The sequence below is a fragment of the Ceratotherium simum genome, chromosome X (assembly GCF_057802395.1).
Source record: "Ceratotherium simum simum isolate JZ-2026a chromosome X, ASM5780239v1, whole genome shotgun sequence".
Taxonomy (NCBI): domain Eukaryota; kingdom Metazoa; phylum Chordata; class Mammalia; order Perissodactyla; family Rhinocerotidae; genus Ceratotherium; species Ceratotherium simum.
Genome location: NC_141940.1, coordinates 65021672 through 65041744, shown reverse-complemented (window position 1 = coordinate 65041744; position 20073 = coordinate 65021672). Strand labels below are relative to the sequence as shown.

Here is a 20073-nt window from a genome sequence, read left to right as displayed (position 1 = left end):
TGAACAAATAAGCCAATATAGTGGAGAGTCTACATAAGGTCAGAATTTTACTGTTTTTGGCCAAAGATAATTATAAAACTTTCATCGGAAAGAAGTGGCACAATGTGATCATTAAAGAGAGTTACTAAAATCAAAGCAGGAAAAGCTAAAGGTAGTTTCTAAGTGCAAAAATAGGTAATATTCCTGGTTAAATTTGCAAAATAAATCATTAGTCAACACATTATTACCAAATTATGCACCTATCCAGAGAGCTGCTTACTGGTTCCCATATTGTTCTGGATCTGCACTGTCCAATACAGTAGCCATTAGCTATTTGTGGTTACTGAATGTCAAATTACTTAAAATTCCACAAAATTGAAAATTTTGACGATACAATCGTCACATGTGGCTAGTGGCTACTGTTTTGGCTATCACAGGACGGAACATCTCCACTATCACAGAAAGTTCTATCGGGTAGCACTATTCTACATAAAATATCAGTTAAAATGAGACCCAAGAAATAACTGGAATAATTCCAACTATACTGGATAAAATAAGAAAGTGAGACATATCTATTTATAATAAAAATTCTAGGCAAAGTAGGAATAGAAGGGAACACCCTCAAACTGATAAAAGGCATCCACGATAATACTTAATAATGAAAGAGTGCCTGCTTTCCCCCTAAGATCAGGAACAAGGCAAGGATGTCCAGTCTCACCACTTCAATTCCCCATTGTACTTGAGGCACTAGCAGTTCAAGAACACAAGAAAAATAACTATAAGGCAGAGAAGATTAGAAAGGAAAAAGTAAATCTGTCTATTTGCAGATAACATGATCATTTATACAGAGAATCCCAAAGAATCAAAAAAAAAATGCTATTATATCTAGGTAGTGAATTTAGCAAGGTCAATACACACAAAAAAACTGTTCTATTTACTATCAACAAACAACTGGAAATTGAAATTTTAAAATATACAATTTAAAACAGCATCAAAAAATATGAAATCCTTACAGAAAAATTTCACAATAGATGTGTAAGACCTGTACGCTGAAAACTACAAAACTGCTGTGAGAAATTAAAGAAGACCTAAATAAATGGAGAATTATACTATGGTCCTGGATTGGAAAGCTCAATGTTGTTACGATGTTAATTTTCCCCAAATCGATCTACTATATACTATATACCACAGATTCAACGTAATCCCAAGCAAAATCCCAGTTGCTCTTTTATAGAAATTGAGAAGCTAATTCTAAAATTATACATTGCTGGTGGGAATACACAATAGGATAGCCACTTTTGAAATAATTTGGCAGTTTCTTAAAAAATCAAACCTGAACTTACTGTATGATCCAACAATCTCACTACCTAGATATTTACCCAAGAGAAATGAAAACAGATGTTCATGCAAAGACCTGTACAAGCATGTGTATAAAAATTGTATTAATAATAGCCAAAATCTAGAACAACTCAAATGTCCATCAATTGGTGAATGGACAGATTGTGGTATATCCATTAAATAGTATACTATTTGGTAACAAAAAGGAATAAATTACTGATACATGAAATAACATTCATAAATGAAAAAAGCATTAGGTCTAAGAGAAATCAGACAGACACAAAAGGCTACATACTGTATGATTTCATTTAGATGACATGCTAAATAAGAAAAAAGTACAGTGACAGAGAGATTAGCTGTTTCCAGAGGTTGAGGGAAGAGTAGGGGATTGACTGCAATGAGGCATGAAGGAAATTTAGGGGCTGATGGAAATGTTCTGTATTTTTATTGCGCTGGTGGTTATACAAATGTATACATTTGTCAAAACTCATTGAACTACACACTTAAAAAGGGAGAATTTTATTTTATGTGAATATTTGACTTAAAAATAAAGGTAATGTGGCTAATCCTCTATCTTTGGAGCTCTATCAGTGTAGATCTGTTATACCAAGGAAGCATGGTGACATCTGACCATGAAATGGTTTAGAAATAGACTATTTGTGGAAGGCAAGCAGTGTAACTCATGCCAGCCACCTACTTCTCTGGGCTTTGGGTTTTTCTGCAGTATACTGGGGTTTACAACCCAGTTTCCCAAGTCTGTTCCCAGGAAACTTTCAGAATGTCACAGGTATTCTGGGAAAGGGATTTCCACTGTCAAATTAGTTAGGAAATGCTCCTCATAAGGTGATTCACAATGAATTTTGGCATATGAAAGGCTCTGAGTAGTCCTATGTGCATTCATTTTTTTTCCCAGTGTTTCCCAGGTTTACTTGACAAAGGAACTCTTTTAGCAAGAAACAGTGCTGCTAAAGTTCTTTCTAATACTAAGATTTTTTGATAAAACTTTCAAGATTTACCTTCATGATTAAGTTTTATTTACACTGGAAAACTATAAAACATTGATTTTAAAGTAGCTATGGAGAACTGTACCCCACAATGAGAAAATTATTTCAAATCACAAATTTAAAAAGATTTCATATTCATCTTGCTTACTTTCCTAGTCAACTTCTCTGAGTTTTTATCAGATTCTGAATTCTAAATATCCTAAACTTAAGTATCTTAACTAGTATATATGACATAAAAATACATCATGATTGAATTAGCTCTATACTAATAGCTCCTCCTCAAACAACATGGCAGATTTAAGAATGTGAAAGCATCAATGCCAGGGTCACTAAAATTCCTAAACAATTACTATAAGAATAACAAAGTGATTTAAGTGAGAATGTAAAGCATTTACTGTACTAAACGAGCAGAATTTGAATTTTTATGCATAGCTAAAAGAATTTTTAATAAGGGAAGGAAAGAAAGAATAAAGAAAGATTGAAAACCTAATACTCTAAAGGCTTCACATGTGACCACTGAAGGAAACATAAAGCATTACAAATAATGTTGATTGTGTGGCTAAAAATATTCTATCTTTTGAACATAAATGCATGAATAATAAAAGCGATCTCAATTCAATTCAATAAATTAACTATGAATAAAGCTTTAAGGAAAAAGTGAACAATGGAAAATTCTGAAGGGTAAACAAACGACCTCTAAAAATAAACAAACAAGTGAAAAACGCCAAGTCCAATTAGACCTAACCCAGTGGTCTACTTTTCCCAGTAATATCTAGGCTATGGAAGAGTATTGTTAGCAATATACGTTAAAGTATCCAATTTACTTTAACAAGCCTTATGAATCTCTATCAATTTTATCTAAATATCCTTTAAAATTATTTCTAGGCTAAATTTATTTAACCTCTTAGGATAAATAAGTTCTCTAAGCTTATTATATAAAATAGTATTGCTTTAAAAAAAAGAATTCTTACTTTTCTATTTGAATTTAAGGCATATTCTCTAGGCAACAGGCACTATATGAAATAATATAATTTTTTAGAAGAGTGAGAAAATAGGGAAGCAGAGTGGCAGTTACTCATCTAGATGCTTGGTTTTGTACATTCTTTGTAAAAGTTAACATTAGTATACATGGTTTTGTAGCTAGATCTCTTTGGGAACGACTACTAGCATTTCTTCATAATGGTCCGACCAGAGATGTCCCAGGAATAATCTGAATGGGACATGTGAATTTTAGTAAACTAGAAGTAGGAAAAGTGATTTTTTGTTTTAATAAAGACATGTAAAATTTATTACATCATTATAAGTTTGGCAAGCAGATATAAGCAGAATGTACTTTTGTTTCCTTCTGAAAGCGATCTTTACATAGTTCCCTGTAAAATTTTTGAGCTCAGCACATAGATATGTAAATAGACATTCATATGGTTAAAAACACCTGTAGAATATTAAAAAAGAAATGCTTCTGCTAAGAAAAAAGAAAGAAAGGAAAAGAGAGAGAGACAGAGGGAAGGAGGGAAGGAGTAAGGAAGGAAGAAAGAAATGAAATAAGGAAAACAAAGTCACCTTTTATAAAACCATGATTATACTTGCTTAAAGTAAAAATGCTTTAAAAAATCGGGACCAACCATGAAACTCCCCAAGAATGTAAGCAGTTTGTTTATACTTGGAATTTAATTCTGGTACCTATTTTTGGCTTTATAATGAGTTCAGGAAGGAACAAATCAAGAATATGTTTATAACTCACATGGCCATTACTCACCCACATTTGGAGGTTTCACATAATTTACAGGTAGTTCTGGAGGTCTGCCTCTATGTAGAGCTGCAAAAGCAGACCCATTCCATAGTGTACTCTTACAGTCTATACAGAAAGATTCAAAAGTTAGTCAAGGAATAGAACAGCGTTTTTTGTTGTTTTTTTTAACTGTACCTCAGAGGCAAATGTCTATTTTTTATTTTATTTGTTGAAATACATTTTGAACTATTAAAAAACCACAATACAAAATAAGACACACATGTTTAAACATGTTATAAACTATGTTATGACTGGTAAACACCAACACCTTAATATATCATCAGAATATTTTATTTCTGTGCTGATCTAGAACTAAAGCTTTTACTGTACACATATTTGATTCTTATGTAAATATGTCATGGATTAATAAGGTTTTAAGTTTACATTGGTCCTTCTTGATCTTTAGGCTTATGCATGTCTACTCATATAAAACTGTATAAGCAAAGATATGACTACAGCACATATAAGCCAGGTAAAATTCAAAAACATTTATACTTGGTATATGCTCATGCTATGGAGTGCCTGCCAGTTATGCCATTAACAGGTAACAACATTGCATATCAGATGATAACTGACTATAAATAGTTCGGTTTTTTGTCTAACTTTTATGTTTATGTCAAAAAATTCAAGCAAACACGAAACATTCCTAATAACACAACTTTGAAACAAAAATATTCTACTCCTCTCTTAAAAGCATCCAAATTAACTGAATTGAAGTATTTCCGTAAATTATAAAATGAGATGTTTAACAACTGGTATCATTTATTCAACTATTTATCTTTGTGAATTAGGATTTTTAAAAACATTATGATAATAAAACAAAACACAGAAATAAATTGGTTGCTAGACCTGAAGTATTATTCACTGAGGCAATCCTTAACACCTAACTTCACATTTTCATGTTCATAAAATACTACTTTATATATTATACATATTAGGGTTCCGTGTAAAACTTTAGAGAAAATCTGTAAAAGACTGAAAAACAGTGGAGTAGAGAAACTGTAATTGAACAGTCACTGATGGGTTGATATTTTTCTCTAAATATTTTCAATTATAAAAAATTTTACATATCATAATTTTTATTTACCTGTTATGAAATATACAACGTGATTAGGATAATATCAAGACTCATAAAGATTAAGAACATTAAAATATAATGAAAGAATATCTTAAGCATTTACACTATATTTATAGAGCAATGATCTTATGAGATCTCTGTTCCACAGGATTACAAAGAGATTTTTATATTCTTTACCTCTATGGTATCACTGTTTTACAGAAAATGGCTCCTTTTAGGCCTCTAAAAAATTACCTGTACACTAAGAAGATAAAAACAAGATTGGCAAGATAAGAAAAACTAGAAGAAAATCAATATTTAGAAAAGTATGGGAAGAAAAAAAAAACAAAAAGAGAAACAAAAAAAAAAAAAGAAAGAAAAGTATGGGAACATTTACTTAACATAAAAATATGCTTCTCTCCACTCCCTCTTCTAAAGACTGTGAAAATCTTACCTTTGGCATCCCTTAACAGAGACTGCCGACCAACACCTAGTAATGTCTGCACCCCAGGAACACTCTGAGGGATCTCCTTATCTAGTAAGGGACCAATCCGCTCACAAATTTTAAGGAGGTAGTCTGGAGGAATGTGTGCATTGGCTGCCACCTAAAAAGCATAAATAAAACACAGGAAAACAAATTTAGTTTAAAGACATTAATCTATTCCATTACCAAACTGTTCCATCATGGAGCAAAGTATAATTTTAAAATATGGAATCAGGAAAATAACATTTTAAATATTTAATACTTAAACCAAACTTAAGAAACAGCTACAAAAATTAAGCACATTTAAATGACATAAGATTTAAATGACATGGCACTCTTACTTTTACATGCCTTGATTAAATCATTTGCTTAGCTGTTAATCTTATGAAAAAAAAGTTATTACAAAACAGCAAAAGTGGGCTGGCCCCGTGGCTTAGCGGTTAAGTGCACGCGCTCCGCTGCTGGCGGCCCAGGTTCGGATCCCGGGCGCGCACTGAGGAACCGCTTCTCTGGCCATGCTGAGGGCGTGTCCCACATACAGCAACTAGAAGGATGTGCAACCATGACATACAATTGTCTACTGGGGCTTTGGGGGAAAATAAATAAATTAATTAATTAATTAAAAAAAAAAAACAGCAAAAGTGAGTATGCCTAAAATTAAAGAAGTACAAAGATGATGGGTAAACTCTACCAGTATTCGATTTATTCAATAATGAACTGATCAAGAATCAGAGGATCTAGATTCTATATAAATGATAAGAATGCAAACAAAAAGTATTAACCAAACTCTCACCTAAATCCCTTTAGGATTAACAGGACACATTTACTTAATCAGGTAGAACCGTTTTTCCCAAAAGTTAACTAATTTCCAAAATAGTATCAAATTAATGATTTTATAAACAACTATGTACTCAAAATTCATTGCAACATTAACTGGTTTTAAAACACACAAGCGGGCCGGCCCCATGGCTTAGCGGTTAAGTGTGCGCTCCGCTACTGGCGGCCCGGGGTTCGGATCCCGGGCCCGCACCAACGCACCGCTTCTCCGGCCCTGCTGAGGCCACATCCCACATACAGCAACTAGAAGGATGTGCAACTATGACACACAACTATCTACTGGGGCTTTGGGGAGAAAAAAAGGAGGAGGATTGGCAATAGATGTTAGCTCAGGGCTGATCTTCCTCACAAAAAAAAAATAAATAAAAATAATAAAACACAAGTAAATTTCTAAAGATGGTTAACATATGTAGATGGGGTGAGACAATAAAACAACAAAACAGTTTTTCATTTTTTATCTAAGCTAATGTTCAAGTCCCTGACGTGTTTCATAAACACCTAATTATTAAAACAGTATACAGAAAAAACTAGAATATTAAAAAATCCTTAGATATCTTTTTACATCCTTAGATGTTCTTTGAAATCTACATTCTCATCTTGACATAAGGTCCTGAAATCAATCTATTTCTAGCTACAATGCCAATTTTTATATTTCATAAATATAAATTGTATATATATATGTATATACATATAGAGAGAGAGAGAGAGAGAGAAAAATATAAATATATACGTCTATCATCACATAGGATACATATCACCACCAGGTCAAGAACAATACAACACAAAAGAATAATTTTGTAAATCATTCCGAATGATCACCATGAGAAAAGAGACTATGTGTGTTCTCGATAAATATTTGTTTACTGAATCAATAGAAACCAAAATAAAGTCTATCTACAAGCAATATCATATGAATTTATAGAGGAAAAATCTTAGATTCTCATATTTGGGTTCCTTTTCTTGTTTTCTTAGGAAACACAGGTCGAAGAACTAAAATCCAACATGTATTCAGAATTCTGGGAATAAGTGATTCTATTGTGATTTTAAAAATTATTTCCTGCCAATTATCTTTTGTAAGTCCCTGCAAAAACCAATTTTAATCTACCAAAATAACTGGAGCCTGGGCAACTGTCATGATGCTCAGGAAGAATGGCAACTTAACCTGATTATTTTACATTTGCATGTACAAGGTTTAACTTCTGGATGGGGACAAAGGATCAAGCAAATTCTTTCAGTTATTTCTCACATCTCCAGTTTTGTCTTCCAGGCAATTAACTATATAGAACTATCTCTAAGTAAAATATACAGGTAATATTAAAGCCAAAGCAGCTGATGATTCAATCTAAAAACCATTTCTTGTTATCTGCAGATGCTAATATCCTAAAATACTAGTCTGTAATTCATTCCCTTCATATTAGGGCATTTCCTAAACATGCCCACAAGAACATACAGTTAGTATACCTAAAAATATGTATCCCAAAGAAAATACTTAAATACTGCATATTAACATCTATAATAGCTTATGCCTTTTCCCCCCCAACTCTATGTCTTGGAAAAACTGGGCTTCTGATATCAGCCATTACTTTTCCATCAAGTAAATGCTATATGAAGCTTTTCATAGGATGGTAGTTGATGTCTTTACTGGCATTTACTTTTTTATCAATTTTTTCTTCATCCCATTACCATCTCAAGAGTTATTCACTTGTTACAAAAACCTAAGTAACTACCCTAGAAACTGCAATATATCTAGCAATATATAATCCAGAAAATGGGAGTTCTCTAATATGAATTTTTAGAATTACCCTCTTACAGAAAATCTGTCAGAATTATATCTTAAACTGACATCTTAAGCCCCCCACTACTTCATTTTATAGAAACAATGATGTTTGATCTTCAGCTAATTATATAAATTTTTTTATCAATTCCTCACTGATAATTTAAAAATACAAAATCCTTAATTAAGCAACTAAAACAAGGCTTATCTACTCCCAAATTCTCCCCTTGAAAATTTGTATTATAAACTATTAAATAAATCTCACAAGTTTCATTTTTATCCTATACAATAGAAAATTGCTCTATTTCTAAGTGGTCCCATTCAAAAAGTCCATTCCTCTAAAATCAATAAAAATTTGATTATAAAACAGTACTAGAGAAACACAAACTCTATCAACACAATCAACACGATAATAACAATTCATTTGAGTTTGAACCTGCTAGCTCCTCTTTTAAACTACGTTAACAGGCTTCCAGATTATATCAGCACAGTTCTTGCAATAATAATTTCTTCTAAATCAAACTTCAGGATTTATAAGTGGTAGTTAACATTTACTTCAATCCATTTGCTTTGATTAAAGTTGGAATTTTTTTAAAGGTGATCTTTTTAGGCATAAGAATTCTTATCTACTCTCAGGAATTTTTTTTTTTTTTAAAGATTTTATTTATTTATTTTTCCCCCAACGCCCCAGTAGATAGTTGTCTGTCATAGCTGCACATCCTTCCAGTTGCTGTACGTGGGACGCGGCCTCAGCATGGCCGGAGAAGCGGTGCATCGGGGCGATCCTGGGATCCGAACCCGGGCCGCCAGCAGCGGAGCGCACGCACTCAACCACCAAGCCACGGGGCCGGCCCTTTTTTTTTTTTTTTTTTAAAGATTTTATTTATCAGGAATTATTATTATTTTTTAAGTTTTTAAAAATTCTATATTATAATTATGTATGAATATAATGTAATATATAATAAAATGTACTATTAAAAGTATATATTAAAAATATTCTATGAAATTTGTGGCTTAATAAGTCACTCTTTTCAATTAAAGCTCAAATATTCTTTTTTTTTTTTTATTTTACTTTTTTTTTTTCCCCCAAAGCCCCAGTAGATAGTTGTATGTCATAGTTCCATATCCTTCTAGTTGCTGTGTGGGGCACAGCCTCAGCATGGCCGGAGAAGCCGTGCGTCGGTGCGCACCCAGGATCCAAACCCGGGCCGCCAGCAGTGGAGCATGCACACTTAACCGCTAAGCCACCGGGCCGGCCCGAAAGCTCAAATATTCTAATTTCAGTTATTTAGCCATATTTCTCTTTCTGGAATATAATGCCAACAAGTAACACAATAAGTGCCTTGAGATCTGCAGAAGAAAAGCATTCTCTAAAAACAAAATTCAAGAGTATAAGATAAACGTCTGTATTATTCTGTAAAATAGCTCCAAAAATTTAAATTATAGAATCTTTGAAATGCAAGGATCCTTATACATCATCAACCTAACTCCACATTTTACAGTAGGAAAAACAGATCCAGATTAGTGAAGTCCAATGGTCACAATGAAGGAATAGTCACAATGAATGAATCTGGGTCTCCCTGCCCACTGCTCTTTCTATTACTGTCTTATTAAGGCAGTTGAAAAATTATGAAGATAATTAACACGAAGACTGCAAAAAATTAAAATTAAAAATTTGAATAAACTTCAAGAAATTAAATGAAACCTAGATTATAAACCTTCTTGATAGGGAGAATGACTGACCTAAAGAGCAAATCTAACAACTGAATTACCACATTTCAGAATCATGGCAACTGAGAAGACCAGAGAGCTCACTGAGATGATCCTCCTCACCATAATTAGTTAAAAGGAGTCCAGCTGGGCACTGAATAAAATCTCAGGGGGCCAGGCCTATACCAAGAACTACATTTGAAATACTAATTTTCAGATGGCAATGATATCATTTTCACCTTGGCTTTTAGAAATAATAGGATCAGACAAGTAACTCTAAAAAACAAAACAGAGAATTGTTTGTGTGCTTTGTTTTCTAAGATCATGACTACACAGGTGAATTGAAGAATCAAACTGAGACCATATGCTGAAGAAGTACAATGCAACGTCTTATCTTAAAAAAAATTAAAAGGGCCGGCCCCGTGGCTTAGCGGTTGAGTGTGCGTGCTCCGCTGCTGGCGGCCTGGGTTCGGATCCTGGGCGCGCAACGACGCACCGCTTTTCTGGCCATGCTGAGGCCAAGTCCCACATACAGCAACTAGAAGAATGTGCAGCTATGACATACAACTATCTGCTGGGGCTTTGGGGGAAAAATAAATAAATAAATAAAATTATAAAAAATATACATGTATAAAAAAATAATAATAATTAAAAAAATTTTTTAGGGCGGAGATAGAAGTGCATACAGGGGCTGGCCCAGTGGCGTAGTGGTTAAGTGTGCGCGCTTCGCTCCTGGCGGCCCGGGGTTCGGATCCTGGGTGCGCACAGATACACCACTTGTCAGGCCATGCTGTGGCAGTGTCCCATATAAAGTGGAGGAAGATGGGCACAGATGTTAGCCCAGGGCCAATCTTCCTCAGCAAAAAGAGGAGGATTGGCGTGGATGTTAGCTCAGGGATGATCTTCCTCAAAAAAAGTGCATATGAAAAAACAGTCACATGATTTTTGATATTTAGGGGCAGAAAACAAAACAGATTTTGAAAAATATACCAAGGCCTTAAATATATCGATATAAGTGTAGTATAGAGATAAGCGTGGTACTTGGAAGTCTGAGAGCCTGGATTATTCAGGCTCTGAAATTTATTAGCTATTACTCCTTCTGGCAGTGTGATACAGTAGAAAGGACTTAGATTTAAATTTTTCCAGCATCCCCAGTTCCTACTTTCTTGACCTGAAAAGTTACTCACTCTTTGAGCCTGAGCTTCCTTATCCATAAAACAGGGAGTAATGATAACCAGCTCATAAGATCTGGTTAAAACAAAAACAAAATCATTCACTCATGCATTCATTCATTCGTTCATTCAGACATTTAAAATAGAGGGATGCAATGGAAAGAAGATTAATCTGCTGCCCTAAGGGAACCCATAGTCCCAGTGGAGGAAATAAACTAGTACTAAATAGAAACAAATCAAAGCTATAAGTGCCCACAGGTTAGTACAGAGAGCTAAAGAAGCAAAGAAGTACAGCACCTAATTTGGCCTGGGGGTAGCGGTTCATGTCCATTTTCACACTTGAAGGCTAAGTAAAAGTTCACAAGACAGACGACAAAGGGAAGGGAGGGCATTCCAGGCAAAGAGAAAGGCACCCCCCCACTCAGTAAACACATTTTGCACAGTGACCAGCACATACTATCGGCTCAATGTTTAAGATGCTCCTCTACAACATTAAGTTAAAAAAAAAAAAACTCTATCCATAAAATCATCTGATTTAAGGGAAAAAAATACACATACTTCTACAAAAAAACAAAAATGGAAGAAAACAAAAATATTAATAATAGTTTTTTTTCTTCTTGATACTTTTCAGTAAAACATAAATGTATGCAATAATCCGATATTATATCTTTATAATTTAAGTGTTGAGTTTTAATGTTTGCTGAATTTCAAGGAGGAGAGGGGAAAAAATGGGCAGAAAGGAAAAGAAAACAGGTAAGCTTTTCTGTTGTAGTGATACCACTGGTTAGCAGTGTGGGCTACAAAGTATCAAGACTTCCTATCACTTTCCTTTGAAAATGTTAATCATTGTTCACAGGATTTTTCCTTTTTTTAGTTTTAAGATTTCCTCAGAAACGAGCCAGCCAGAGCAACCCACATAGGCTCAAGTATTCTCTGGGTTACATTTCAAGAAAGCACTAAAAGTACTACAACCTTGAAGGCAGATGATATTAAGACAAGGACAAGAGACTCATCCACATCCTAGAAGTTTCTCAGTAGAGAAAGGTCCAATAAAAGAACTCAGTACCAGCTAGCAGATTAAATAAGCCTAAAAAATAAATGTCATGCAATGCTTCTAACAAGTTAAGAAAATTGAATAAATAATAACTGAGGACAAGTTAAATATAAAGCACCATGGTAAATAACAAAGGGCATGAGAAAACATCTTCAAAAAGGTAACTTAAAGTACAAGAAATTAATTATCAATAATGTATAGAAAATAAACTCAGGATAAGAAGTTATCAATCAGAAGAGCTGAGGATCCTTGCAACAAGACATCAAAAAGACAACTCCCACTGCTTAAAAAAGTGAATACTATACCAGTATCATACAGAATTACTTTTTTGTAATTCATAAAAATGCAAATAACACTAAATATCTTTTGACATAATTATCATTTCTTGTTTGAGTTAACACAGATGCACTTCAAACACTCATTTTGGGTTCAATTCTGACACTCACTTTTTAAATACTCTTTTTTTAAAGGTACTGTATTATATGCCCCTTACCCTAAAAAAAAATCTTAGGAAACTTAGGTGGTAATAATTAGCTAAGAAAATATAAATTCTGGGGTCATAGTTCTCCAGATTTCCATGCTAACCATTCAACCTCTCTGTCCTATTTTTAAAATGTAGCAACCAATTCATATGCACAGACTTTCAATTAACAAAATGCATTCTTTCATATTTAACTCATTTGGTCCACAAAACAACTTTGTAAAACAGCTAGGGGTTTTTATTTTATAAATGAGGAAATTAAATCTCTGAGAGGTGAAGTAACTTGCCCAAGGTGACTCAGCAAGGAAAGACTATCTTCCAGACTAAATCTTACAGTCTTTTCTACTACCCACAAAATCATCCTATGTGAGAAATGTCAAACAAGGGCATCTCTAAAATATGACACAAACATTAAATTGCCTTTAAATTACTATTCTGCTCCCTACCAAAAAAACTGTTTGTTAATTAATCAGTAATGAACATCAGTAAAACAAGAACACAAACACACAATTTAAACTAATATTCAAATTTGACAAAGGTGCTTTCAGTACAAAATTTTATAAGGAACATTAATCCAATCCAAATTCTCACTCCCTAACAGAAGCTCTCTTCACTTTCTTAATACCATCTCATTTGTACTCAGATACCAGTTTTCCTAGGACTAATGATAAATCTCTAAAAGGATTTTAGTCATTGAAAGTATGTTCCTAGAGCCCAAGGGCGAAAAAAAAAAGCCAAAGATCAATCCAGACAAATAGCTAAAGCCAACATATTGCAGATAGCAAGAGCATACACGTGGCTCAAGCAAATCAGTAGTGAGGAGTATTAGTTTCCAGACATTGATTGCTCTCTGCCATAATATCTATCAGTTAGCATTATATCCACACTGGGGTTGAGCAGCACGTTCTTATTGGCCTCCCATGATGCATTCTGTTCTTCCTAACTACGGCTATGTGTCCACATAGCAGTTAATAAATCACACATGCTTAGATTGCTTCCACACTTAGACATGCAATAACTATGCTACCCCTCTCAAAGATCATTCTACTGTTCTAATAGATAATTTAAGCCATTACTAGTAATTAGAGAACAACAGCTGGGTAAGGTAAGAAAAAATACAGGAATGTCTAGAATTCAAATACAGTGTTTTAAAGCAGTTGGTGAGCATCAAATGAGATAATGTGAAAACAATTTTAAACTCCAGTGTTATATGAAGATGTAAGTTCTTATAATGACATATATCATCCTAGAGGTATGTATTCTTTTTAAAGATAGTAGTGAACATACAATCTTTTTTTTTTTTTTTAAAGATTTTATTTATTTATTTTTTCCCCCCAAAGCCCCAGTAGATAGTTGTATGTCATAGCTGCACATCCTTCTAGTTGCTGTATGTGGGACTCGGCCTCAGGATGGACGGAGAAGTGGTGCCTCGGTGCGTGCCCGGGATCCGAACCCGGGCCACCAGCATCGGAGCGCACGCACCTAACCACCAAGCCACAGGGCCGGCCTGAACATACAATCTTGAAGAAAGTTTTTTTTTTCTTTTTTTTTAAAGATTTTATTTATTTATTATTTTTCCCCCCAAAGCCCCAGTAGATAGTTGTATGTCATAGCTGCACATCCTTCTAGTTGCTGTATGTGGGACGCGGCCTCAGCATGGCTGGAGAAGCAGTGCGTAGGTGCGCGCCCAGGATCCGAACCCGGGCCGCCAGCAGCGGAGCGCGCGCACTTAACCGCTAAGCCACGGGGCTGGCCCGAAAGTTTTTTTTTCAATAGCATAAAATTGTTTCAAGTCTTTTATATATAAAATGAAGGTAATATAATCTCCATCACTCCAAATGTAAGCACTAATTGGTGTTTTCAATTCTATGGATGAAAAATGCTGAATAAATGTAAAAATATATACCATACCTAAAGATAATTATGACTTTGGTTCAGTCTTATGATAGGAGTCCCCTTAAAATGATTCAAAAATCTTAACACATGCCTTTAAAAAAAGTTTCCAAGTCACCATTTCAATATATAAAATTTGTATATTAACAAAAACTGTCAGGGCCAGCCCCGTGGCTTAGCTGTTAAGAGCGCGCGCTCCGCTGCTGGCGGCCCGGGTTCAGATCCCGGGCGCGCACCGACACACCATTTCTCTGGCCATGCTGAGGCCGCGTCCCACATACAGCAACTAGAAGGATGTGCAACTATGACATACAACTATCTACTGGGGCTTTGGGGGAAAAGTAAATAAATAAATAAAATTATAAACCAAAAAAAAAAAAACTGTCCATTTAAATACACACACAAACACATACACCCCTCATTACTATGTTTGTTGTCCCCAATAAAGCTCCAAGGAGGAAGCAATAAAATAGCCAACAATTCAACAGGGTCACCACAAGTGAAAAGACATCTGTAATTATTTAAATTATCTACCTTAAGATGAATTATAAGAAGTAAATCTAACTCTATTGTGTTGTAAATAACAGTCAAGCAGAAATAAAAATGCACACATCACACTTCAAAAACAATCACCATAACTTCCAATTTCTCGCTATATCATTACTTAAAACTCTGAAAATTAATTTAGAATGTTTTAATTTTGAATGCCATATTGAAAAACCTTACAGTTCAACATAACTAACAAATATTTCATTTAAGGACTCACTTTTTTAAAGGCACTTCAAATCTAGAAATGTCAATCCTTGCCTTCCAGTAGCTTTAACAAAACACCTTTCCTTGTGTTCCAAATTACAAAACACTAAATCAGATTTAAGAAAGAAAAAAGGGGGATTTCTAGAATACATAATAGTAACAGTAATAATGAAGTGTTGAAGAACCAACTTATTATCTTAATATTCTTCTGGATAAATCAAGTTAAGCAGTACAGACAATTCAAGTGAAAGTATACATATGGACAGAAAGGCAGGATTTTTGTTTCAAATATGTAGTGTACATGGCTATGCAACCCCAAGTCAGTATTTTGATATCCTTGTTTATAGTCCTTCATCTCTTCATTATGAATTTGTATTCTTTGCTTTTTATAACCCAGTACATCTTAAATTTGAAGTGTTGCTATATAATTTAACATATCAGATTATACTACTTATTAATACTTTGCCCTAAATTTCAATTCAAAACATGAAGCTAAATCAAAGATACCATTGTATAACCATTGTTCTATTAGCACTTTAAAAAACACCTACCCCAAGGAAAAAATCCGTCTTCTCCACAAAGAAGCCACTCAAAATCAGAGGTCAGACGTGAAATAATTTTAATCAACAATACAACTAATGAATCCAGCAATCTAACACGGCACACTCAGTTCTCAGCCACAAAACTTATTTTCCTTCTGTTCAAATTCTCACTCAGCCCTGCCCTATCCTCCCTTACAAAGAAATCTATAGGTAGAGAACAGACTTTTGACTTAAAATAAGACCATACTATCAAAATGTAATATCACTGGAAAAACTGGATCCCAGTGTGAAAAAATAACAATTTACGTGTCAAATATAAAAATTAAATTAAAAACAAAAAACGATACACTATCTAAACTCTAGATAATGTTCAAACAGAAGAAATTCTATGTATATAAAAATTTTTAAATGTATAAGAAAATATAAAAACAAACAATAAATTAAAAGATAAAGGTGAAAATCAAGTATATGGAGGGATGTACAAATGGATTAACAAAAAAATAACTGGTTAAAGTTTAAGCCTCACTAATAATGGGGGAAAAAGCTAATTAAATCAACTAGGGGCTATTTTCACCTTTTAAAGCTACCAAAAGATTAAAAAATATTTAATAAAAAACCTCAATCTAAGTACCTAGTGACATTACAAATTAGTACAATCTTCTGGAGAGCAATCTTACAATACATAACAAGAGCTATAAAAGTGATGAGACCCTTTGACCTGATAACTCCACTTTAGGAATATAGCCCAGGAAAATAACTCAAAAAAAAAGGGAAAAAAGAAAAACTACGTAACTATGCAAAGATATTAGTGAAAAACTGGAAGTAATCCAAATGCTTAACTGGAAGTTGAGTTCAAACCATAGCAACTTAAATACAATTGAATTTTTTCTTACCATTAAAATAACAATGACTATTCAAATACAGATAAGTATTTGTAAAGGTGTTAAAACAAAGCATAAAATGGACTTTGATTACAATTACATAAATATGCCTTTACAATACAAGGAAGGGAAGTGTAACAAACTAGGTCTGGTTTTGTTTTTGGTTTTCCTATGTGTGTATGGTTAGAAAACTGTATTTTTATTATTTTGATTTCATTTACTTTTTATCATTGTCAAGTTAATTTACAAAAATTTTTTCCTTTTAAGTCTCCTTTTGCTACCTGCTTAAAATGGTCTGCTTAGAGACTAATGTAAACAAAAACATTTTCAACACACCTCAGTATAAAACTGTCTTCAAAACCATATTAGTCATAAAGTGTTAAAACATATATTGGTAGGCACTGTCGTTTTTGCCCTCTTTTTGGCAGGACTTAGGTCCAACAAAAAGTCTGACTACAAACTAAATAAACTGGTAATACATGTGGTTTTTCAAAAATAATTATTATCCATCCAAAAATTTTTTACCATTAATAATACATATGCTGGAGTTTCTCCTTATCACAATTATTATACCATTTTCTGTGATTTGCAAAAAATAAGAAAAAATTTAGTCTGTAAATTTGGTAATAATTAACGTGGCCTCATTATTGTAATTTAATACAAAGAGGAATATCAAATGAACAGCAAAGCAATTTAAATATTATCTTATTGCAAACAAATTTTAAATCACTTTATTTATATTTAGAATCTACCATACCCGTCCAACTTTCTTTAACTGGGTCCGATTTTCCTCCATTTGGATCTTATTTGAAGGGAAGATAGCTGAATTTAGATTTTAGTAACACCACCCCTTTCTCCTTTCATTTCCTTCCAATTCACTGTGCCAGTGGCTAACACAAGGGAACATCCTCCCAAAAATAAAAAGGATCACCTTTCTGTGGGTGTCAATGCTGAACAGAAGGTGCATTTACACTATAAATTATACTTGTAGGAGAAAGAACACAGTCAATCCCATGCCTTTGGTCCTTTACTAAAATATATTCTATTTTAAAATACAACTATTGTTGTCTCCTTGCAAAACCGTGCTTCATCAATTCTCAAAAAGGTCATAATCCATGGCTGTTATTTAGTGAAAACGTTATCTTCACAAATGCGATTTAATGATTTGATGAGCTATTTTCTAAAATCTGAGATATACAACGATTATGCTCTTATTGGGTAGTCGATTATCTAAATCCGGCAAATACTGGAATTCGCTTGATGCTCTCTATTATTTTTAATTGTGTGGTTCTTCTCAATCCTGGGTCGGTCAACTCCGCTCCTAAGCCCCCTCCCCCGTATGCCTCACCCCCCCAACCCCCCCCCCCCCAACTAAGCCTGGCCTCAGTTCCCGTATTTCAAGCCAGGACCAACCAGAAACCAGTTTTCTTCCACTAATCCGGAACTCCAGGTTGTTACCAACGCTGTCATTGGCCAGCGTCAGTCCTTGGTACGTGCCCCAAGATAACCCCCTGGTTTCTCTCCCTTTTCCCCCTACAATGGGCCTTTCCCGATGTTTGTAACGTATTTATAATCCACAATACGGCATGTCTGATAACAAACTCACATTCTTCAAAGTTTTCGGTTGGAAACAAGCGAGGCCAAGGAGAGGGCAAGGTACCCTTTCTCCGACTCGCGGGAAGGGGGAAGGGGCTGTCGTTCTTCGGCTCAGCACCGAGCTCTACAGCCGTGTTGGCTGAGGGGTCGGGGGCGGGTTGGGGGAACAAGGTGGGGAGCGAGTGGAGAAAGAGTTTGGTAAAGTTAAAATGAAAACTTTACTCACCAGATCCTCGAAGCTTCTTCGATGCTCTTTCCCCTCCCAGTCTAAGCGGCGCGGAATCAGCTGGGGGCCGGAGAAAAGAAGGGGGGGGGAACGATAAAGGCCAAGCCTCCGCTCCTCATCAAACCGACACAACCTGGGTCCCGATCCTCGACCCTTTGGCGTCTTTATTTCTCTTGTCCCGATAGCTGTTGCCTCAGAGCTAGACGAGTGTGGAGGGGAGGAGGCCGAGGGATAGGAAATCCTGAAAAACCGCCTCCCACAGGCATAAAGAGGGGGCAAGTTAAGACCCCAGCGATATCTGCCCCTTTTGAGGGAAGAAGCCGGTTCACCCCTGTGACAACAGCCATGAGTGTCCAGATCCAAGGCTCTCTCCCGGCCCCTGCCCTCCGCCCCTAGCTTGCCCTCCCCTTCCTCCAGTCTCACCCCAACCCTCCCCACCTCTTCCCGAAGGGTCTCCGTACCTGATGCTCCTCGAGCTCCTGCACTAGCACCTGAGCAAAAGGGAAACGGATATGAGGAGCAGCTCGGGCCATCAACCCATTCCTCCCTCCCCACTTCAAACCGAGCCGCTGACGGTAAGACTAGTCAAGGCCGGCCTTTCCCTCACCCTCAGCGGAACCGCGCACCCCGCTGCCTCGATTTCCCCATTGGGACCATTCCCCAGGACTCCCAGATCTCCTCCTCCCTCTCACCTGAGCGGATTTGTTGCAGGGTCCGGACTGCAAGAATCTAGCAATCAGGTAATATAGCTCTGAGGAAGAGGGGAAAAAGAGGTTGAGAGGGAGGCAAAGAAGAGAAATAGAAGCTTTTTCAAAAGAAACTGACAGCCGTCTCGCTAAGCCCCCATACCCTTAGCCCCCCGGACACAGCTACCCACCGGCTTCGATCTGGGTAGGTGACGCCGCCATCCTTTTCCCCAGGGGTTTGGGGGCTTCGCTCCGGAGGGGCCGGCGGGGGCGGGTGGGGACGCTGCCTCTATTGTGGTGAAGCCCCCATGCCCAGGAGTCCCGCCGCTTCCGCCGCACTCCTCGTCCCAGTTTCGGTCTCTCTCGGATTCATCGCATCACGTTTCGACCCATAGATATTCTAGCCCAGGAGCTGAGGAGGCGGAGGAGGAAGGAGAGGGAGAGAGAGAAGAGGAGGGAGGAGCCAAAGTGGCGGAGGGGTGGGCGGGGGCAAAAGGGGTGGAGAGAGGGGAGGGTAAAAACTGTGAGAGCGGCCTGCAGCGCTCGTTGTTCGCCGCCAGAGGCACTAACGCCGCTGCCGGTCCTCGGCTCTCCCGGATGGCCGACGGTTGCCTAGCTACAGCTCCCGGAAGGAGGGGGCGGTGCTAGCTGACGGCCGACGCTCTAGCAGCTGCCGTGGAACTCAGTGGTGGTGTTCTCTTCCGCGAGCTCCTCAGTCGGTTGCCCTTCCTGTGAGGGCAGTTGGGCCCTTTCCTGTTGAGGACCCATTCTTTCTGCGTGATCGTGAGGAACATGTGAGGTGCAGACTTGGCTCAGC

The 20073-nt window shown here is 36.2% G+C and overlaps 1 protein-coding gene across 2 annotated transcripts in view; it reads right to left on the bottom strand.

Annotated features, from left to right (window-relative positions):
- BRWD3 (bromodomain and WD repeat domain containing 3) overlaps positions 1–19667 on the bottom strand; it is a 136173-nt gene extending 116506 nt beyond the window's left edge. The window contains exons 1-6 of one of the 2 annotated variants that reach the window (XM_004442078.3): positions 19448–19667; positions 19263–19321; positions 19032–19061; positions 18571–18630; positions 5622–5772; positions 4078–4176 (exon numbers count right to left, since the gene is read on the bottom strand). In XM_004442078.3, the coding sequence (XP_004442135.1) occupies positions 4078–4176; positions 5622–5772; positions 18571–18630; positions 19032–19061; positions 19263–19321; positions 19448–19478 (430 nt within the window). In that variant the 5' untranslated portion in view covers positions 19479–19667. The remainder of the gene's footprint in view (positions 1–4077; positions 4177–5621; positions 5773–18570; positions 18631–19031; positions 19062–19262; positions 19322–19447) is intronic. The other variant, XM_087426513.1, reaches the window with a different exon arrangement.
- Positions 19668–20073: the final 406 nt, after the last annotated feature.